General features: G+C 45.0%; 1 protein-coding gene across 8 annotated transcripts in view; it reads left to right on the forward strand.

Moving 5' to 3' along the window:
* The window catches only part of MBNL1 (muscleblind like splicing regulator 1), a 111185-nt gene that overhangs the window by 13974 nt on the left and 76981 nt on the right, over positions 1-20230 (forward strand). For 6 of the 8 annotated variants that reach the window (XM_067301538.1, XM_067301542.1, XM_067301543.1 and 3 more), the window contains exon 2: positions 13461-14399. The exons of the other annotated variants lie outside the window; for them this stretch is intronic. In XM_067301538.1, the coding sequence (XP_067157639.1) occupies positions 14226-14399 (174 nt within the window). In that variant the 5' untranslated portion in view covers positions 13461-14225. The remainder of the gene's footprint in view (positions 1-13460; positions 14400-20230) is intronic. 8 annotated transcript variants of the gene reach the window in all.

The raw sequence follows: 20230 nt of genomic DNA on the forward strand, positions 1-20230 counted from the left end.
CCACTTCGTGGGCTCAGGAAGTCGCTGCAGCTCGAGCCTGTAGCCCTGGTCCAGCTCGCGCTGGCTTAAGTAGCTCTGCCTGTTTGTGCTCTGTTACTGGCCTCAGTGCGAGTTCGTCTGACTTTAAAAAGTGAGCAAGAACCCAGTCCATTTTTGGGCTCTGGGCCCAATCCTGCTTCCAGTGAAGTTAATGAGGATTTTTCCTTCTAAAAAAGGGAAAGTAGTCAGATGCCGTAAGCTCAGCTCTGCAGAGCTCTACGCGCTTGTGTCCTGGTGCTCCTTTAACTCCAAATTTCTCCGGACGCGGGATGTCCTGTGGCTCTTCGCGGAGCGGAGCTGCTGCGGTTGCGGCGAAGGCCACTGCCGCCTTCCCCGCCTCCCGCTTCACCTCGGCACCGTCGCTTTGGGAGGTGGCTGCCCGTGCTGAGGGGTCTTGTCGATCGCTTAGCAGAATACGAGGGGAAAAAAGGCCCAAACGAATCTTCCTTGAGAAGGAGATTTTCTTTTATCCGTGAGTACCTTTTTGAAGCTCGTGTCTGAAATGGATTAGGTCTAGACCTAGAAAAGCATGTTTGGGAGTATAGTTTTAAAATCACTTTAGCTTTGAGCATTACAATAACATTATCTTTGTGATGGTGACACCTACACACGCTTTTCAAGGAGATATGCATTTCTTTTAAATGCAAGTAAATTGCTATAGAAGAAAATGAAGTTTGCTGTATTAATTGGGTTGAGATGTATCAGAGTTTTCTAAAGCCTTTAAATTCCATTTTTCCCATGGGTACTGTAGAGCTTTTAAAGCTTTGGAAGCTTGAGGAACCAAGCAGATTTGTCAGGTTTTCCAAGGAGACTGCCAAGCTGAAGGCAACAGTAATTAGGCTGGGATTCACCATAAAAAATACATATGCCTGTATTTGTGTGCGCATGAGAATTAGTATTCTACTGTTTGCTTAACTTTGCTTACACAAATTTGGGTATATTTGCCTACTGCTGTTGAGCTGACTGTGTGAGTATGCATCAAAAAATGCGTGCATACCCTGTTTTCATTGCTGATCTCTGATGATATATGTGCTTCCAGTCTGGACTTACACTTGCTATTTCAGTGCTGCTCGTGCCGTTCAGTTTCCATGGAAGAAAGGTCCTCTCGGCTGTAGCTACTGATAAACACAGCATGGTTTACGTATGAGAAGAAGTAAACTGTAGTATTTTTTCTGTAACCCTCTGAAGCTGAAAAAAAAATCCAAATGAAAAATGCTCCTTCCAGTGTGGTGGAAGACTTTATTAGTGCCTAAACAATATTCTTGACTGTGTGTAATTAGCTTTGTTTTTAAGTGGTCTTTTCTATACATTATTTTATATAGGAATCCTTCAGTGCTTGCTATGTAGGCAAAACTTAAAATGACTTTGGGCCTCTTTTCATAAGCAGTGAAAAATAAAAGGTAGTGAATCAGTGATAATATAATGCTGTGCTTTTCATTTTTTTGATGTGTAACCCTTAAAAATGTTCTTCTGTGTGTGCAGACACTTGCTTTTATGACTCAGCTTTGCAACCTGCTTAGAAGAAATTCCCTGGGAAAATGTAGTCCTTACTACTATCAGCATTTTATTGAGCCCCTATATTTATGTGCAAATATATTCTGCAAATGGATCTTTAATGCTGTGATTTTTTTCTGAAAAATAGTTGCAGTTCTATTCCTTTCTGCTAATTTAATACAGCTAATAGTGGCAACTAAAATACAAGAATTTGAACTTTTTTTACTCATTTTTCTACATGATATTGGCAAAATTGTTTCTTTGGGTTGTTTTTGTTTTTGTTTTTGTTTTCTGTTACTTTTAAGTATTCTGTCTCCCATCACAGTATGTATCAAACTTGCTTTATTTTCATTAAATCTTTTCCAAAGCTGTTCTCAAATATTCTGTGCTTTTTTTGTATAAGAGCTAAAATTTTTAACTTCAGTACTTCTAAGTGAGTTTTCAAAGGTAAGAGTGAGACTATAAGGAAGAAGGTAATCCTCTGAGCTTTTTCCAGGATTCCTTTACTGTGCGGTTCAGTCTTGGTCGCTGGCACGGGTACGTAAAGGAAAAGGCACCGTAGCTAGGAGAATTCCAGCAGAGGACAGGGGATAATCTTCAGGTGAGAAATGCTATGGGGAAGGTGATAAAAAACAGCGGAGGTAGACCGTGCTGACGAATGTTTTGGGTAATAGGCAGGCCTTTCTGAAAGCGTAGTGAGACGGTAAGAACACGACCTGGAACGTTACGGGAGGGCTGGCGAGGCTCGGCGAGAATCCCCGGGTGCCGTCGTCCTCGAAGACGGCGGGTCGCTCGGCTGCCGGCTCGGCCGAGGTCCCGGCGGCTGCTCGGCCCCTGCCTGCTCTGCCCTGGCTCCTCTTAGGAGGAAAATAAATCCGCAGGCACTGCAGCTTCGTGTCTAGCTCCAAGCACGTGAGTGGCGCTGCGGGTATAAACGCGTTTGAGTGCTTTTTTGTATTCGGTGTGTTCATACGGCATCATTCTTAAGGCTGTTCTTTCGGCTAGTTTAAAAATGGTGAAAATTTAAAGTAACTCTAACAACAGGGGAATAGTCTGAGTCTTTTGCCCATTTAAAAGAAGTTCTCTAAAAATTTTGGTCCACATCTGTGGTCCTCTGATCTGTTAAGGCTGGCATTTTCACTCTGTTGTAGCTGGTGTTTTGGGGGAAGTGACCAGTTTGTACCTTGCGTGCATTTACAGAGGGCAGTTCTTCTGCAGGAAGAATCGATGGGACATTGGAGGTTGCGCTTTTGTGATTTGGCACCTGCTGAGCCCAAAAAAGGCTGCCTAAAGAGCAAGCAAAAAGGAGACGGTTCACTTGCTCTTGCCCACCAAAGGGGCAGTGCTGCTGCTGTGGGCCAGCTTGATCCGAACAGGTGGAAGAAAGAACCAGGAAACGTGTTGTCTGAGGGGTAAGGAACCAAGAGGGAGGTACAGCGGTTATTACGGCATACCACCATTAGGGATACAAGGATGTAAGAGGGGAATCTCGTGGTTGCATTGGTTCAGCTTAAGAAAAATTCCTTGATTATTCCGTGAAAGATAGGTGCTCAAAAAATAGTTCGGCTCAGCCCTGCAGCAGCCATAAATAGAAACGTATCAAGATAGTGAGTTACAGCCTGATCCGTAACCTGAGAACAAAAATCGTTGCAGATCCGAATGGCCAAGCTGAAATCTTACTGTAGTTAACATTTACAGGGTTGCAGAAGAGGGTGGTGCTGCTGCCCTCCTCCTTCCCTCCTTCCCTCCTTCCCTCCTTCCCTCCTTCCCTCCTTCCCTCCTTCCCTCCTTCCCTCCTTCCCTCCTTCCCTCCTTCCCTCCTTCCCTCCTTCCCTCCTTCCCTCCTTCCCTCCTTCCCTCCTTCCCTCCTTCCCTCCTTCCCTCCCTGCTTTTCCTTCTGGCTAGTCATAAGCCTCTGTAGCTGCGGAAGAAAGATAGCCTTAAATCTTGTGCATGTTACACCGCTGCTGGAGGTTATTCGGGATTCACTGCAGCTCCGTGTTATCCTGAATGATGGGAATAGAGTCTTATTGAAGCTTAGAAGTCCCTTCACAATTCACTGCGTCAGTCTTGGGCATTTCTTTTGTCTGGCTTTCTGGGCAGGATAAGGTAACGGGAACCACGGCGGTTAGTGAGTTGTTTTTCATGGCTGTTGTTAGTTACGTGAGTCTCGTGCAATTCACCATGAACAAACAGAACAATAAATTATAGCAATTGCTGATTAAAAATGGTCTCAAAGACGTTGTCACTTCTTTCCTAAAATAAAGCGCAGTCTTACAGTTTTTATTATTCCTTTTATTACTGTTTACTAATGTGGAGCTTTTACTTGATGTCTGAATACACTTGTGTATATGTTTTCCCTAGAGGCTGATGAGATTGTTCACATATTCAAAGTTAATCACATCAATAAGCGTTTCTATAGTACTGAGTAGTACATTTGCAATAATCTCTGTTAAATCAAGGAAAACTTCTCCTAAGCTACTCCAGTAATTTACTCCTCCAACTAGTTTTACTGCTTACTCGGGAATGATTTTTGCTCTTGTATGAATGCATAGCAGCTATCTCGGATACCTCAGATGGTGACGGAGCATAGAGGTTAGAAAAAATCTCCAGGGTTTAAATCCTTACATAAATGAAGCAAAGAAAAGATTTCAGATTCATTATATTTTCTGATAACCTTCATATAAAAGTTTTAATGCACTCGAAGGATACGTTTGATAAATATAAATTAAATGCAAGGTCAGAATGTATTCTCAAGTAGAAAATATTCTATTTTGGAATTAAGATTCTTTGAGAAACAGAAAGCTTTGAACTAAAATGCAGGCAGCTTTGTATCTTATCTTACAACAGATGCTGGAGTAGTCTTCCAGCACTATCGCTGCCTTGTGATTCATGCTAATGTTAATAGGAGCCGTACAGCTATATCCTTGTGCTAAACTGCAAATGCTTCCCTACTTCTGGGCATTTCCAGCATGGTAACGTTGTGAATTTTAAAGACCGCAGTAGTTTCAAATAAGCATAGGAACAGCGTAAGTACCGCGGTATTAAGACTCGTTTTGATTATTATTTGGAGCTGCGGCCGGCGGTTGCGAAGGTGAAGTGCAGGAGCGGGCTGGGCGTTAGGCCGAGCACGGTGAGGAGGGGGGGTCGCGCTGCGCCTCGGCGAGGGCACGCCGCAGACGGGGAGCGCGTGCGCGTGCTTGCGCAGGACCCGCCACCGACCGACCGGCCGGCTCAGCCCGAACGCCTCCCTGTTTGCAAGCGTGCAGAGCTTTGCCGTGGATCTGCACAGTCCGGTCAGTTAAATGCGGCTCGCGTTGAGTCTGTGCCAGATTAATGACCAAATTTTTGCCTATTTCCGTGTAATTTTCTCATATTTTGACAGAAGCATGTGACTGTTACAGTATTGCTACAGCTCCTTATTACTGAATAAAAATGACCAGACTGCTGAAATTTGGGTGTAAGTTGCTGTTGAAAGCAGAACTATATATAATATGTTCCTCATTATTTGTATTCAGGTCCTTTTTTTGTTTGCCCTCAAGTCAGGTGCGAAATGAAGCAATCCACATAATTATAACTTCTGATTAGTCTTGCTAGGAGCATGAACAATTTATGCAGCAGACATTTACATGGTAAGATGCTATATGCTAATGTTTTTTTGAAGATACTCTATTCCTTACCTGGGAAGCCCTGCAGACTGAGCTAACGTCGTCTGCTCCCTCTCGAAGAGAAAGCGGTAGTCTGCGTTTGTTCAATGGGAAGTGTGAATGGAGGGTGTAAGCTGCAGTGGAAGTGAAATGACGTACTGGTTTTGAGTAGGTGTCGTGAGTGGCCTCTTCCCTCTCTGCTAATTAAGTTCGCATTTAATCTCACTAATTCATCTGAGGTGTACAAGAATTTGGTGGTTGCATCCAGACTCCCAATTCACAATTATTCACGTGGCAAAATCACCGTCGTGCAAACTGGCAAGGATTTTGAAAACCGGAGTGTGCCGAGAGGCACAAGCAGGGCGGACGTTGCCGGGACTGGGGCGTATTAGCAGAGCTAAGTGGAGAAGGTAGTTGGCTGAAGCACATGCTGTTAGTAATAAATTAATAATACTGTTAGTACTTACCGTTTATAAGCCGTAATACGTCAGGTGATCGTGAGAGTGACTACTCAAGAATCATTTCACCCACTGCTGGACTCCAGGCGTTTCTGGGGTAGAAAAAGCTACCATTTGCAACCAAGGACACACGGCAATTCTTTTAGGAAGGGGAGTGAAAAACAGTATATTTGATTGCAATAAGTGTGAACATTTGTAGAGGTAAAATGTAGATTTAAATTAGAAACTTACCCAGTAATAAGGTGCCAACATATGTTCCCTTGGAGGAAATTAGTAATTAAAGCATCTTGCCCGCAAGAAGCTGGTCTTGGTGTTTGTTGCATCCCATCCAAGTGAAAACACCTCCAGGTCACTTTCCTCCTTGAAACCAACTCTATCAGCTGAATTTGAAGTTAGAGGGAAGCAGTTGTGTCCCTTGCTGAGTCATGGGCATTGCTTTTTTTCCGTAGTTGCTGTTGTCATGGATAATGCTAATAACCACATAAAAACCACAATATATATATTCCTCTCTCTATATATTTATATACATATGTATATGTGTGTGTGCGCACACACACACATATAGAGTTACAAATCACCTGGCAGTATGAGAATATTTTCCAGTGACGTGTAATTATTTGCTGGACACTCTTTATTAAAATTTGGCTGCGTAATTAACAGGGGACTCGGTCCTGGTCCCATCTAAGCAAGCTGGGGAATTAATGATTATTATAGAGTTACTCAAATACTTGTAGGATCCAGGAGCAGCTGTGGCAGGAAACATCGCACACTTAACATGCACCTTTATGGTAGAAGAAGGAAGTGCACTGCAGGCAGTTTGGAGTGTGTAATCTGTGGGAAAAAGATGTATTTGTCCAACCATGGTCATGTACACCCATGTTGTTTGAGAATAGTTACTTGGATTTATAGGCAACTGACCTTTGTGTGATGCAGGCTTCTTGTTTGTCTCATAAATCATCTGGCTTGTGTAAATTTGCAGTTAATCAAACAAGATGTCTTTAATGTGTAAGACTGATTAATAAATAGCTTTTTACTTTTTGAAAGGTTGCATAGTTTTTTGTTATGGCCTCTTAAACATCTTTGTATAGAAACTCCAATTTTTTAATATTAATATTCATTAGAACAAGCACATAAGATTGATTTGTAATAAGAGAGCTTCTGGTTATTTCAGTTATGTTTGTTCTCTGAAAAAGAATTAGTTCTCAGAGTTTTAAGGCAGATCATTAAACTACTGTAGTTATTAAGTATAAACAGCTTCTTTTTAGACTTTTGGGGGAAATGTCACTTATAGTTTAAATTCCACTATGCCAAGATAATACTGAACTTCCTATTTGTAAAGTATATCATATAAATGTTATGGTAAAGGAATTATAACATGGATATGTCTGTAATACTAGAAAAAATATTTGCAACTTTAATATTGTAGATGGCTATGTGAATGCTTAGTAATACATGAATCAATAGCAAAATAGATTAAATGCAGAGTAGTCCTTCCTGCCATTTTGTGTCTCTCTCTTACAAGTCAAAAGAGCAGAATAATAGCTAATATGTACATTTCCCTGTCCTAGGGATACTGACCTTTTCCTATTCCAGTTTATAAATATGTGCCTGTCTAATGCTGTCAGATAAAGTGAACTCTGCATGTGTTTCTGAAGTCCCAAATATTGTAAAGTAGGTTATAAAAGAGCAGCTTTTTTAACAGGCCTGTTTTCTCTTTATTTTGAAGCTTCTTAATTACATTAATAGTGGTTAATTCATAACTATCTATTGTTTAAGGAAAAAAGTGTTTATGGAATTTGCGGTGTAACTTTCTGACTCGAAAATAGCAGTACTCTAAATTAAGAAAGAATTGGGCTACGGGATTTGTGTGTCGGTGCCAGAACGACCATTATGCCGCTGTTAAGAATCAGGTCACCGTCGGATCAGGAATCTAAACCTTAGAGAAGTGATTCCAGGCGAGTATCCCACTTCGGCTTGGTGCAGTAGCGCAAGCACGTCTGAGGTGCGTGCTCTATGGCATGTTGCCTCTTTTTCGGGATTTATCCAAAGTACGCTTGGGTGCTGGAAATTCAGCTGCAGTGTCATAGTTAGGTACTTCTGTTAATCTGTTTTCACCAACTGTGAAATATGCTCCGGAGGAAAACCTGTCTAATCGGGATCTGCCTGAGGAGCCCGCTGAAGGCAGTGGGAGGCTGAATTGCCTTCCCAGGCAACTCTGCCAGAGCTAAAGCGCCACAGAAATAACTTTTTAAATACTACTGCTAGCACTGCGACTGCTACTACTAAAAAAAATGTGTATTATGCAAAATATCTGGGTCATAGAAACAGTGTTGGAAGGTGTTTTTTTAACAAATCTGTTACGGGAATTGCTTAGCAGTTTCAGAATGCGGATATGTGATTGTGGTTTTGCTAAGCGCTGTTTAAGTCCCAAATTGCTGGGTCGTAGGGGGGCTATGAAATATATTTCAAATTGTACAATATCGGGCATTCACACTTCAGAGCTGGCAGTTGTGCTTTGTTGCCTTTGCACTCTACCTTTCCCTAATACATCCAAATGTACAGAATTGAGACAGGGGTCTGTTTGCTTTTTTGTGCTGTCATGTAGTTAGAGTGAGTACAGTCTCTGCAGACTGAGAGTACGAGACAAATTTTGTTTCTTCGGCAGTAGAGTTTACTGAAGAAAATTTCTCTCTTACCAATCCATCACTGTTACATGGCCAAGATGTTAATTAGCCCATTGTTTCTACTTAATTTTGTGACAGCGCTATAATTATATCCCTTGACTGAGCCATGAAGTAATTGCTGTATCTTTTCCAAATTTTCTGTGAGATGTGTTATTGGTAAACTTTACATTTGGCAGAGGTGTTTTGAAAATACTGTAATGCAGTTAGTGATTTCTATATTTCTTTATTTAAAAGACAGCCGTTTGGCAATTTCAAGCTTTGAGACTGTAATGTTAATGCAAAGAGAATATTGATTTTATTCTATTGCCTGTCTCATTAGCGTCACTGTCATGCGGGGAGGTTCACGCTGTGTAATTATCTGCTCTTGCTGACGGTTCTTGTGACATTGAGCCTGGCTTTTTCGGCTTCCACTTTCTCCGAGCATAAAAATAGCGCGCCTCGCTGCCGTGTTCTGCTTCGTGGCTGCGCTCCTTGCTCGTCCGGCTCGCGCACCCTCTTCCCCAGAGGCGCGTGTGCCCCGGGACGGGGAGAGCGGGAGCGTCCAGCCAGGCCGCTTGCAGGAAGAGCAGGGACGACGGCTCTCCGGGACGCGCGCTCGGCGCAGCGAGACGCTTGCGTTCAGATACCCTGCGTTTTTGCCAGCACTGTAATGAGAAGAATTTTTTTAAAAAAAGCATATCGTTAAGCTAGTTGCACAGCGTTTCTCTGCAGCGATAATAGGAAGTAATGAAAATCGGGCATGTTTGAGGAGATCGCACAAACGCGAAGCACGTGGCTCTTCCTGTGTTACTTTCGCTTTCTCGGGCCCCTTCGGACGACTCTTCAGTGGCCTGGGAAGCTGTTTCCTAATCGTTTTCATTGACCCGCTTCAGCAGGCAGCTCACTCGTACCCGTTCCCCTCTTAAGGAATGATTTTCCAGTGTCATTTCTCTCCGCATCTGCTTTTGTCTTTTCTCAGAAATCTTTTTTTATTTGCTTTTAATACTCTTCAGTTTGTATACCTTTAGCTCATCTTAGGTACTTGTATGTATTTTTGTATCCTTTTGCATTGCAAATAATCAGTGAGGAAAAGGTTACTATTTGGCAAAACTAACCTTGCAACAGTCCCAAGACAAGTAGCAATTACTTTCGAATTTCAAAGGGGAACTTCAAAAATGAGCTGGATTAAGTACAGTCTTTAGTACTGAGTGGCTTAATAGGTGGGCTGTGGAGACTGTCACCCCCCCCCCCAAATAAATTTTAATTAAATTAAAAAAAAAAAACCTATCCCTTTCCTGTCCTCTCACGTATGGTTCCTCCCTCTGAATTTACTGCAGTGTTTCCTAGCTAACCAGAGACATTCCAAAAAGAGATATTACATGCATCTGCTGGGATTTTTTTTTGTTTGTTTTGTTTTTTTGCAATCCATGGTATCCTTTAGTGGTTCAGGTTCATTTGCGATTCCTCTGACTTGGAATATCCCAAGAGAATTTCATAGTGATGGGAAAATAGTTTATGCAGATCAAAAATTTTAAGTTTGTGTAATGTTTTTCTTTTGTTTGTTTAGTGGAGATATCCAGCATATATCTCTGGACTTAAGTCGCTCTCTATTTTTGCTAGAAGACTATTTTAAAAGCTGACATTTTGGGCTATGTTTTCAGGTATATGACAAATTCTGACAGAACAAATTTTCTTCAAGTAATTGTGCGGGCAAAATACACATCTGTACTAGCATTTCTTGACATTCAGATTACCTGCCTGAAGCATTCCAGCCCCTTGGAGTAATACTTTGCTTTCTGTATCTGGCAGCCTGCAGAACAGCAGGTGAAATTCAGCCCAGTGACAGAGATGTCGCTGGCCTCAGCAGGATCGTGATTTCACTGCAAATAAGGGGTTAGTGCAACTTCACACAGAAAACTTACTGCAAAGCTAGGAGTAAAACGTATTAACTCCTGAATTTCAGCAGAAATATTACCCCTTTCCTTATTTGTGAGCACAAAAAAGATAGTTTTCTTCTCTTTTACATATAAGCTATTTTCTTATAAGCTGTTGCTTTTGCTTCTTGCGTATCTTGCTACCTCGTTGGGGATGACTACTCATGTTATGAAAGTAAGATTAAGTATCTTGTTTTGAAAATGTGCCTCTAAATTCCCTTTGGCTTTAGCATATAAAATATATTGGTTGCTGCTGTTACTCCTCTCTCAGCATTTGGAAAAATCAGTACTTGTATGGATTGTGCGCGAAACTGAGGAACAGGAGAAAACACACCCCGAGAGCCGTTTCAGGGCTTGGTTGAGATCGCGGCTCACCCGAACCGTCCTGCCACAAGCATCCTGTAGTTTGCTGCTTTGTGGGACGCAGGGATGCACGTTCCTGGCGAAACAGCACCTGCAGGCGTTCCGTGCTGTGCCAGAGGGCTGGCGGGGAGGAAGGGAGTAAACCTGTTGCCCCTACCTGCGGAAGATGGGCTGAGCTGTAACAGGCCTCGCCCGGGTGGTTCATTTTTGGTTTTAGAGGGCTTCCCGGTGCAGTGGGTGTCCGTGCGCAGGACTAGGCGGGGGCGAGGATGCCGCGGCCCGCGCCGCCCTGGAGCGCCCCGGGAAGAAGCCAGCGGGCAGGGCAATGTGGGCAGCCCGAGGGGGCGGCGACGGGCTAGACGGTCTCATGAGGTCCTGATTCATCTGAGGTCCGGATTTTCAAGTCTGTCGCTGCTAATACCGCACGACTGGATAACGTAGCGTAGCGTGAGGGCCAAGCTCGCGTACCGGAACGCTTACGGACCGAGTTCCCGAGAACGTTCACCGAGTGCCCCAAGGATGGGTCGGTTGTCCCTGCTGGTGTGGGCAACTCCTGACTCTGGGAATCCCAGCTGCGGGCAGCTGAAGCAAGCGAACAGCTGGTTGCGTTCGCCTGGAAGACACCCAGCTGCCTGGCTGGCGCTCGCAAGCCCCCGCGCCCCGTGTTGCTTGCTGCCCGGCTGGCGTGCAGAGCACGGCGTGGGCACGGGGGAGCCGGGGGCCGCTGCGATCTCATCGGCTGCATTAGGTGCGCTGGGTTTCCGTGCTGGTTTGCAGCTCTCGTCACCTGATATCCCGGGAAAATGACCTGTTGTCGATTTTCTTTGTGTATTGATTTGCATCCACGCTGCCAAGCATCGCTTCCCGCTGCTGAGGGCGTCAGCGACGCTGCTTTAGAGACAGGAAAATGCATAATAGTACGCAAATTACGGAGCGGTGTCTGCAGCAGCGGAGGAGCGGCGGCTGTGCCGTGCCGCGCCGTGCCGCGCCGCGCCGCGGGGCCTTGCCTGCGGACGCTGCCCCGGGGGGGGGGGGCTCGCCGGGGCGTTCCCCCGCAGCCGGCTCCCTGCCGCGGCCGGCTCTGGGGGCAGAGCTCGCCCCCCTTCGCTGCCGCGTTGCGTTCAGAGCACGGCACCAGACTGCCGCTTCAGAGCGGGGATTTAAACTTGTTGGAAGGAAATATCCTCTGCACCTTGGCCTTTTGAGGGGAAAATATTTACTCTCTTATTTCTAAACTTTAAACATTTAGTTGTTTTTTTTTTTAAACAAAAGCTGTTTATCATGCGGATTTTGGTTCACCTGCAATATATTAATGGAAGAAAACAAACAAACTGCTGACTAATGGCATTGTCCTCTGAAAACTGGCAGTTGCACATGGGCAGTCACATTATTTTCTGAGGTTTTAAATGAATGCAGATTAATATTAGTTTTTGGCACCCTGCGGATAAATTACTACATTAATGACTTTGTTTTTATCTGACTGAGCAGTTGTCTCCAGTAGACAGAGATTTCACCCAGGGGCCTCAGCTGGTCATTTGAGTAAATAGCATTTCGCAGTCAAGTTTATCCTCAAGAAAAAGAAATAATCATACCCAAGGAAACAGAGGCTTTGTTTAAACTGCGGAGATTGTGCCACACTGCTTAACATCAGGAGATAACAAATGAGTCTTAATGCAGCTTTTTAATTGAATTTAAACCAGTGTGTTCTCCCTGCCAAGCAGCAAGGCGTGCTGCAGTTGTTTTGATGGTATGAATAGTAATTATAAAGCCGTCGGGTTTGCTGGGAGAAAACGTCTTTGTGTTTCCCGTACAAACGTAGCCGTTTCCGTGAATAGCCGCCTCGGCGTGCGCCTGCGGGGCTGCGGAGGCAGAGACCTCTCTCCGCCGGGAGCTCGGGTCGGCCGCCGGTTTAACGGGGAGCCGCGTCGCTCCGCGGCGCCTCGTGCCGCCTAAGGCACGCCGCCCGCTCGGCGCTTCGCGTTTCTGGGCTGGGATCGCCCTCCGCCCCGGGGCTCCTGCGCGTCCCGCAGGTGTGCGCCGGCGAGGCGGCAGCCCCGACGCTCCCCGCGCGAGCCGGGCCGCCGCCGGAGGGAGGGAGGCAGGTGGGAATAAAGAGCGCTTTGTTCCCGCGCAGCGGCGGCGCTACCTTGACAGCGTGTCGGCTGCCTGTGAGTGGGAGAGTCCGGCTGTGCGCGGCGAGCTGATTTCTGTGCGGAGGCAGGACTTTCGGGTTCAGAAGGAAGTGAATTGGATAGGTCAGGAGAACGTACCATTTGCAAACACCCCTTTTCCCTTTCCGGCGGCGCGCCGGGCGCAGAGGCTGCAGGCGGCCGCGCTGGCGGCGGTGCGGGAGGCAGAGCCGCGGGAAAGCCAGCCGCAGCCGCGCAAGCTCGCTTTTTCCGCAGGGATTCGCCGGGGGAAGCGCTTTGGAAACTAACATGGTTTAATCCACTCGCTGCATGTTGGGTAAATTCAAAACCCACATGCTCGTCCTCTTGCAGTGGAATAAGTCACATCTGATGGACATTTTCTGTGCTTATAGCATAGTAATGAACGTCTGACAGGCGCGACCTTTCATAAGACAGCCCACACTATTGGCTTTCTGCCCAGAATATTGCTGCAACACTATCTGTGATTGGTTATCTCCCTATCATGCATTGCTTCACAAGGGAAAACGGCCCCTTTTTTAATAAATCTACGATGGCTGGCTGCAATATGCTACACTGTAAGTACGCCGTGCGAGGGAAGCAGGCAGGCTGTAATGCTGCGTAGTACTCTAGGATCACATGGCAAGGCGGTAATGCTGTGGGACACCGGTGAAATGCTGCTCGGTAAATTTTAACGTATCTGTTTTTTCTACAGGTTGGTACTAAGAAGTGCCTTTCCTGACGTCTCTGCTGCTTGGAACCGCTTCTAGAGCAGTCTCTGCTTTTTGCCTTGCTTGCTGCCAGCTAGACTGCGACGACAGCACATCCACCCTCCACCTCTAGCCCAGACACCCCCATTTCTACTTATAATCAAGAGAAAAGCTCTATCAGGCATTGCCGTAGGCTGCTTTAGTCTAAAAATAAAAGTTTGCTGGGAAAGTAAGATATCTTCTGCCAGAAAATCAAGGAGAGGAAAAAAAAATTTCTCGATTGTTGCTCTAAACTGCTGCATCTGTCTATGCCAAACTAATCAATACCGATTGCACCACAAAACCCAATTGCAAATTCAGCTGTGTGGAGATTACCTTTCAGACAACTTTACTGAAAGCAGCTTGGAAATTCTGTGTCAAAGGGTCTGCCACGTTTTCATGCTTGCATTTTGGGCTCCAATTGGCACTCAGAATGGGTTACTGAGAGCACAAGGCTAGTTCCAGGCCACACTTTTTAACGTTCATCTTACTTATAATCCTAGCGTTTCTTGAAATACAAAACCTCTGTCAATTAACAGTTTCATGCTGTGAACTTCTAGTGGCAAATCTTTTCCTTGATATTGTGACCACACGATTTTACATGTACTTTTAAAATAGGGAGTGGGGGAAAAAGCATTCTGGAGGTGACATTTTCATCATTTCCAGTTTCTCAGTTCAGCTCTTTGTCTGTTCGTTTTACTGAAAATTTTAACTACCTGTAAAATCTAAACATGGCTGTTAGTGTCACACCGATTCGGGACACAAAATGGCTCACACTGGAAGTGTGTAGAGAGTTCCAAAGAGGGACTTGCTCCCGGCCAGACACGGAATGTAAATTTGCACATCCATCGAAAAGCTGCCAAGTTGAAAATGGACGCGTAATCGCCTGCTTTGATTCATTGAAAGTGAGTAAATATTATATTATTTTCAAGGATATACAGTTAATGAAAGAAGGAATTATAGCTAGAGAAACCATGGAGTCCAAAACAGAGAAATTGCTATCTGTGCTAGCAGGGAGAGCTTTTATTATTATTATCTTTATTGATGATTGTTTTTTTGTTTTGTTATTTTCCTCAGGGGAAGGGGAAGGATAGAGGGAATAAGAGGAAAATAAGCCTAGCAGAGTTTGAATCATTTGGTACGGCTGCAATTACTGGTTCTTTGACTCCAAATTATTCTGTGTGTGTGGCTAGAATAAAGGGCATTTCACTTAGAAATAGCTAAGTCACTGTAAAGATTCTTTTGTTTTTAATAGCACAAAACACATGCTCTGTGATGATTTGTTTCCATCTTGTAACTACAAGTGGCTTGTTGATGTCTCTGGGCAGCAGACAGTGAATCTTGGAAAAGTGTTTTCCTTCGTAAATTATTTGGATGTTTGTGAAGAGTGTGTTTATGTGTCTGTGTTTGGAACTTCTGTGGTTACCCTCCTTCTGCGAACACGTCTGCGCGAGGAAGGAGAAGGCTCGGCAGAAAGCAAGGTGCTCCGGGCATGCAAGCCGAGCTGTGCAGCAGGGAGGCGACAGCCGCGCTGCGATTCTCGGGAAGTCTGGGCGAGTTAGGCAGGGTGAATGCCAGGCCGTTGTTTTAATACGTCTGTGGTTTCAGCGATCAGTTGTTAAACGCGTGGATTGCCAGCTCCTTCCCTTCACTTTTTTGAATTAAATCATCTCGAAAAGTAAAATACCCATCCCACAAACAATACCTTGATTCGGTAAAGAGTCATGAGGATCAGAAGTTGAGAAACAAGAATATGTCTGTCTGCTTTTCCTCCAGTATCGTTTTGCTCTTCTTGGGCCCAAATCCCGGGGGGGGGAGCACGAGCGTGGGGAGCTTGCCGTGCCCGGCAGGGAGGAAGTGCTGTGGCTGTACCCGGCTGCTGCAGGTTGCACCAGCAGCCGCCTCCGGAGCACGGTTAGAGCTAGGCAGGAAGTGGGTTTGTAGTGGTTTTATATAAATCCTGCAACATTTCTGAGTTTAAAAGTGTGTATTGTCTTGTCTTAGAGCAGGATGGAAGGTGAGCCTTTAAAATGTTTTCACGTCTGAAATACCCAGCCTCACCACCCCGAACTGTTGTAAATTAGGACAACTGAAATATTTTGTTTCAGTGTTGTTTCAGTATTTTATTTCAGAATTACTGTAATTACAATGCATAGGAAAAAAGCAAAAAAGAATTTTTTTTTCATCTTCAAATATGAAAACGAAATGTTTCTAACATTAAAGAAAGTGTTTTGAGCTAACCAAGAAGTCTGAAACCCAGCTGGATTTTGTGAAAAGTTCTGGCTTTGAGGCCTGCCCGTTTGCTGAGGAATTGGCTGGCAGTTCCCGAGGAGCTCGGCCGCGGCGGGCATGGAGGGTGCCGCTGCAGCGCCCGGGGCTGCCGGGGACGGGGAGCTGCCCGCGAGGGCGGCTGCTGCCGGGGCGCTGGAGACGGGGAGGCCTCCGGTGCCCGTCGGGTTGTAACGTCACTGCGTTGCGGCCGAGGCGTCTGAAACTGAGGTTTAGCTCTGGAGCCTTGAAAACGTCTTTCCGTGAACGGACGCAAGAACGATGATGCATCTGCTGGTAAAACAGCATCCAGCAGCATCCTCATGGTTTAATTTCCTGCTCAGTTGCTTTCCCTCATTTGATTGCACGGAGCATCGCGACCGTACCGCCTCACCCAAGCGTCTCTTATTTTTTTTAGAAAGATGATGCAACCAAAAAAGGCTGAAACGATACCAAACTTAATTGAATGTGAATCTTGTTCACCACGGGAAGCACCGTCTGAGAGCACTAGAAATCGGTGTCATCAGCAGAGGTTTCTGGCTTTCATGGTGATTTGAGCTGCTTTAAAAGCTCGGTGCAGAAGGGAGAGGGCAGCGGAGCGGGCTGGCGCCTGGGGTGGGAGACGCAGAAGAGGGGCTCGCGCGGCGTTCCTCTCGCCGGCGGTGCTGCTGCCTCTCGCCGTGTTGCCTCGAGCAAGGTTCTTCAGCTTCCTTCCTTTGGAACGAGGGAGGTAATTGCCACCTCTGCAAAGAGCTGCAACATCTCCGGGTGATATCCCGAGGCGACGTTACGGCGTTGGCCACCCACGGTGTGGTTGAGCGAGTTGCGAGCTGGGGCCGAACTGTGGCCAGCTACGCTGTTCAAAAGCATGCTGCTTAGCAGATACGTTTACTTGCGTTAACGTGAAACGGTTTGCTTTTGGCTCAGCTGCGTCGCCCGTGCGCTCTGTGCTGGAGGGTCCCGCGGGGGTCAGGTGGGATTCCGGCTCTCCGCAGGCTGGAGAGCACCAGGAACAGCCCGGGGCCTTATCGCCGCCCGCGAGACCCGCGGGAGCTCTTTCCTGGGCTGCCGGTAGGGGAGCAGGAACAGGGTAGCGGGACGTACGCTTTGCAAGCGCGTCTGTGAGCGGACTGTGGAGGTCTCTTGGCGGGGGGTTCTTAGGTTGTTTGTGTAACGTAAGAAAATTCCTGTGCTAAACAGAAAATGGCATATATCTCTTCACTGAATTCCCTGTCCGATCCAAGTAGCAGAAAAGCACTTATTCAGCTTTGTTTGTGTTTCAGATTTTTGCAAATTTTTGTGTGTGTGCTGAGCTAAATATGCAGTAGTTACTTTGTTCTGTTTTCTCCAATATCACATATATTATGCAAAAAAAAAAAAAAAAAAGAAAGAAAAAAAAAAGGAAAGTGTTATGCCACATTGCCTGGACTCTCTAAGGTCAGTTAATAGTTTACAAAAATTGAAAGATTTTTGAATAAGGCATTCAAAAACAATTGTTAATATTTCAGAAGTTCAGTGTAGATATAATATCCTTGCTCTTTACTAAAATAGCAGTGCACCTAAAAATTAATATTAAAATCTTGATTCCTTTTAAATGTTTATAATATTAGTATTAAACTAACTGGCTCTTCTTGTGTTGCCTGCTGCGCATAAGACAGATATTTAGTCCCTGTAATATGTATTTTTACAAACTATTAATAAATCTTTCACTCATAAAGCACCCAAAAATCAGTATTAGCGTGTCTTAGCAAAATGTTGCATATCAACTTACATCAGTAAGGTGTTTGTTAGTGCTGCAGGGAGCTGCAACTCCTAATATGAGTACTTGCTCATGAGATGGAAACGGCCTGTGCGCTCTGCTATATTTAGAACATAAACAGGCAAAGCAAATACTTTCTGAGGGGACCCCGTGAAATGGCAGTACCCTTCGGCTCTGCTGTTTCAGGCTTTGGCCCCGGGCCCAGGTGTCTTGCACAGAGCCGCGTGCGGGAGGCAGCGGAGAGGCAGTTCAGGACCAGTCATCTTGTTTGCCTGCAGAAGGGAAAACAGAGTTCAGAAATGGAACTTTTACCTTAGGTGAAAATACTGTATATATTTATATATATATATATATACACACACACACACACAAACACACATATATGTATATATATATACACACACACATATTTAAAGAAATAGAGGCAATAACTGTATATGTAAGTCTAGAGCAAAAAAAAGGAGGAGGCATCTAGTCCTGAGACTATCGCATTAATCTTGTGTTATCCCTCGCAGATAATCATTTTCACCATCTGTAAGGATTGTTTGTGGAAAAGTGGCACTGCCGTACTGATCTCTGGAAACATAGAATTTGTTAGGAAATACTTAGTGTATGTGCATACTGCAGCTCCTTTGTTAATTGTGAGCTGGTAACAAATAGCAATTGTTAGATGTTAATTAGAAAGGTAGAGGGGAATAAGGCTGACACATATATTTCTGTGACATCAGTGAGTTAATGCAAGGAGGAGGTCAGGGCCATGTCAATCAGAGAGAGATTTTATCATTCCTCTGTTGAATAGCCTGCTTCATAATTAGTCTTAATGAAATCTGCACGCCTGTCCTGAGGGTAGTACATTAATCAGGATAAATAAATGTGGGATCATCTTGCCCTTAGATATTAGGAGAATAATTTTAAAATAAAAATGATTAGGCAGTGTATTCAAATTCTGTACTTGACTGGTTCAATCAGCTTTAGCTCTGGCTCTTCATTGTTTAAACACCATCAGATATTTTTCCTAAATGTGGATGCCTAAAAGCCTATTAAACTGTCTAGAGCAAAAATGAGCTCCTGAGCTCCCAAATCAGGCAACTGGTTTGCAACAGAAATTTGATTTTAAACATATTTTTAAAACATTTTTCTTCATTTTTCTGCTTGGAAAAATATGCCTAAGTAGGATTCATTTTTTAAATTATGTTAACTTCATAAGATGTTCCGAAAGATGAGTCATTTGGTGTTGCCTGAAAACGGAGATAAAGATGTCTTCACAATGGGGAGATGGATATAAAATGCAAATCTTGTGGGAGGCTGCAGATGCACCGAGGACACCCAGGCAGCCTGCGAGCAGCGCGCGCGCCCCATCCTTCGCCTGCCGCGCTGGCTTTTCTGGCTGCACGTTTTTGAAATTATAACGCTGAGAGGAAGAGCGGGGAAGAGAGTAACCTGGCTGCAGCCCGAGTTTGCTGCAGCTGCTGCCGCCGACCCGCAGCGCTGCCGTCGGCGGGAGCGTCGCCGTTGTCGTCGGTGGAATTTGACTTTCCACCGGGTGCAGATCGTTAGGACCCCAAACCCACCAGGCTTCAGGTGATCTCGGGGGATTTGGTCTGAAGCACGGTTTGTCCCTCTGAGGGTAACGCTTGCTACGGCACTGTCACTCTCGGATGAGTTTTCGCTCTCTTGCTCATGCCTGCTGCTAAGGCTGCTGCTTCGTGTTCGAGTTGCGCGTCCTGATGAGGCGTAAAATGTTTTTCCTGACCTTGCCTTCAGCAGATGAAGTCTTGGACATTCACATGATCGTGACAGAGTTTGAAACTCTGGTGCCTTGTGTCTAAGATCCGCAGATACATAGTATGTTAATATTTTATCCTCTGTTGCAGAAGTACCTCTTTTTTTAATTGGAACTCCTGAACTCTTTAATGGTGACATTGCACTTGTTATTGAGAAGCCTTAAAAATATATAAATGCATTATTATTCTAGATTAACATGGGGAGAATCTCAGTTTTCCATCACCTCAGAAATTTGGTCTGTGCTCCTTGGTCTCTGCTTCAAAAATTAAAAATAATTTTTTGGCTGTTATTCTTCACTGTGTTATCGTTACACAGGGATGTAGAATAAGGCACTTATTTGTTTTGCTGCAAAGAAAATCACAGTAAATTTATTTCACCTAATAACGTGGGATTGGCAGGCCATTGGCTCTGTCTCTCGTTGGATTAAGGCAGAAGAAGAAATCCCAGAACACAGCTGCAGAACGCTTTCGCACATGCCTGTGCGGTAATTTTGCCCGTCGTGGTGCGCGGCCCCACCGCGGCGCGGGACAAGCGCTGCCCTGTCCGCGGAGGCGAGGTGCAGCTTGGGGCTCAGCCTGCCGAGCACAGGCGCGCGTGAGACGCCAGGGAAACTCGGAAAGCAATAACCCTGAGAAAAAAACGGAGAATATAAGCAACTTCCAAATTCCGAAGTCAGATCTGATTTGCCGCATCGGGTGTAGCTAGACAGTTTTTTCCCTTTTTCAGTCTGTGTGACTGCCAATAGGCTAAGCTCCAGAAAAGGAAGAAAAGGGAAGCGGCAAATACGTTGGGGAAAATGGTACAATTGTTTGACTGAGTGGCAAATAGTCCATTAAAAAAACAAGCAAACCGTACATGTTATTCTGTGGGAACATTAATGGCATTTTGAAATCTTACCAGATATTCTAAACAAGAGAGTTATGG

This window comes from Apteryx mantelli, chromosome 9 (genome assembly GCF_036417845.1).
Source record: "Apteryx mantelli isolate bAptMan1 chromosome 9, bAptMan1.hap1, whole genome shotgun sequence".
In the NCBI taxonomy this organism is placed as follows: Eukaryota; Metazoa; Chordata; class Aves; order Apterygiformes; family Apterygidae; genus Apteryx; species Apteryx mantelli.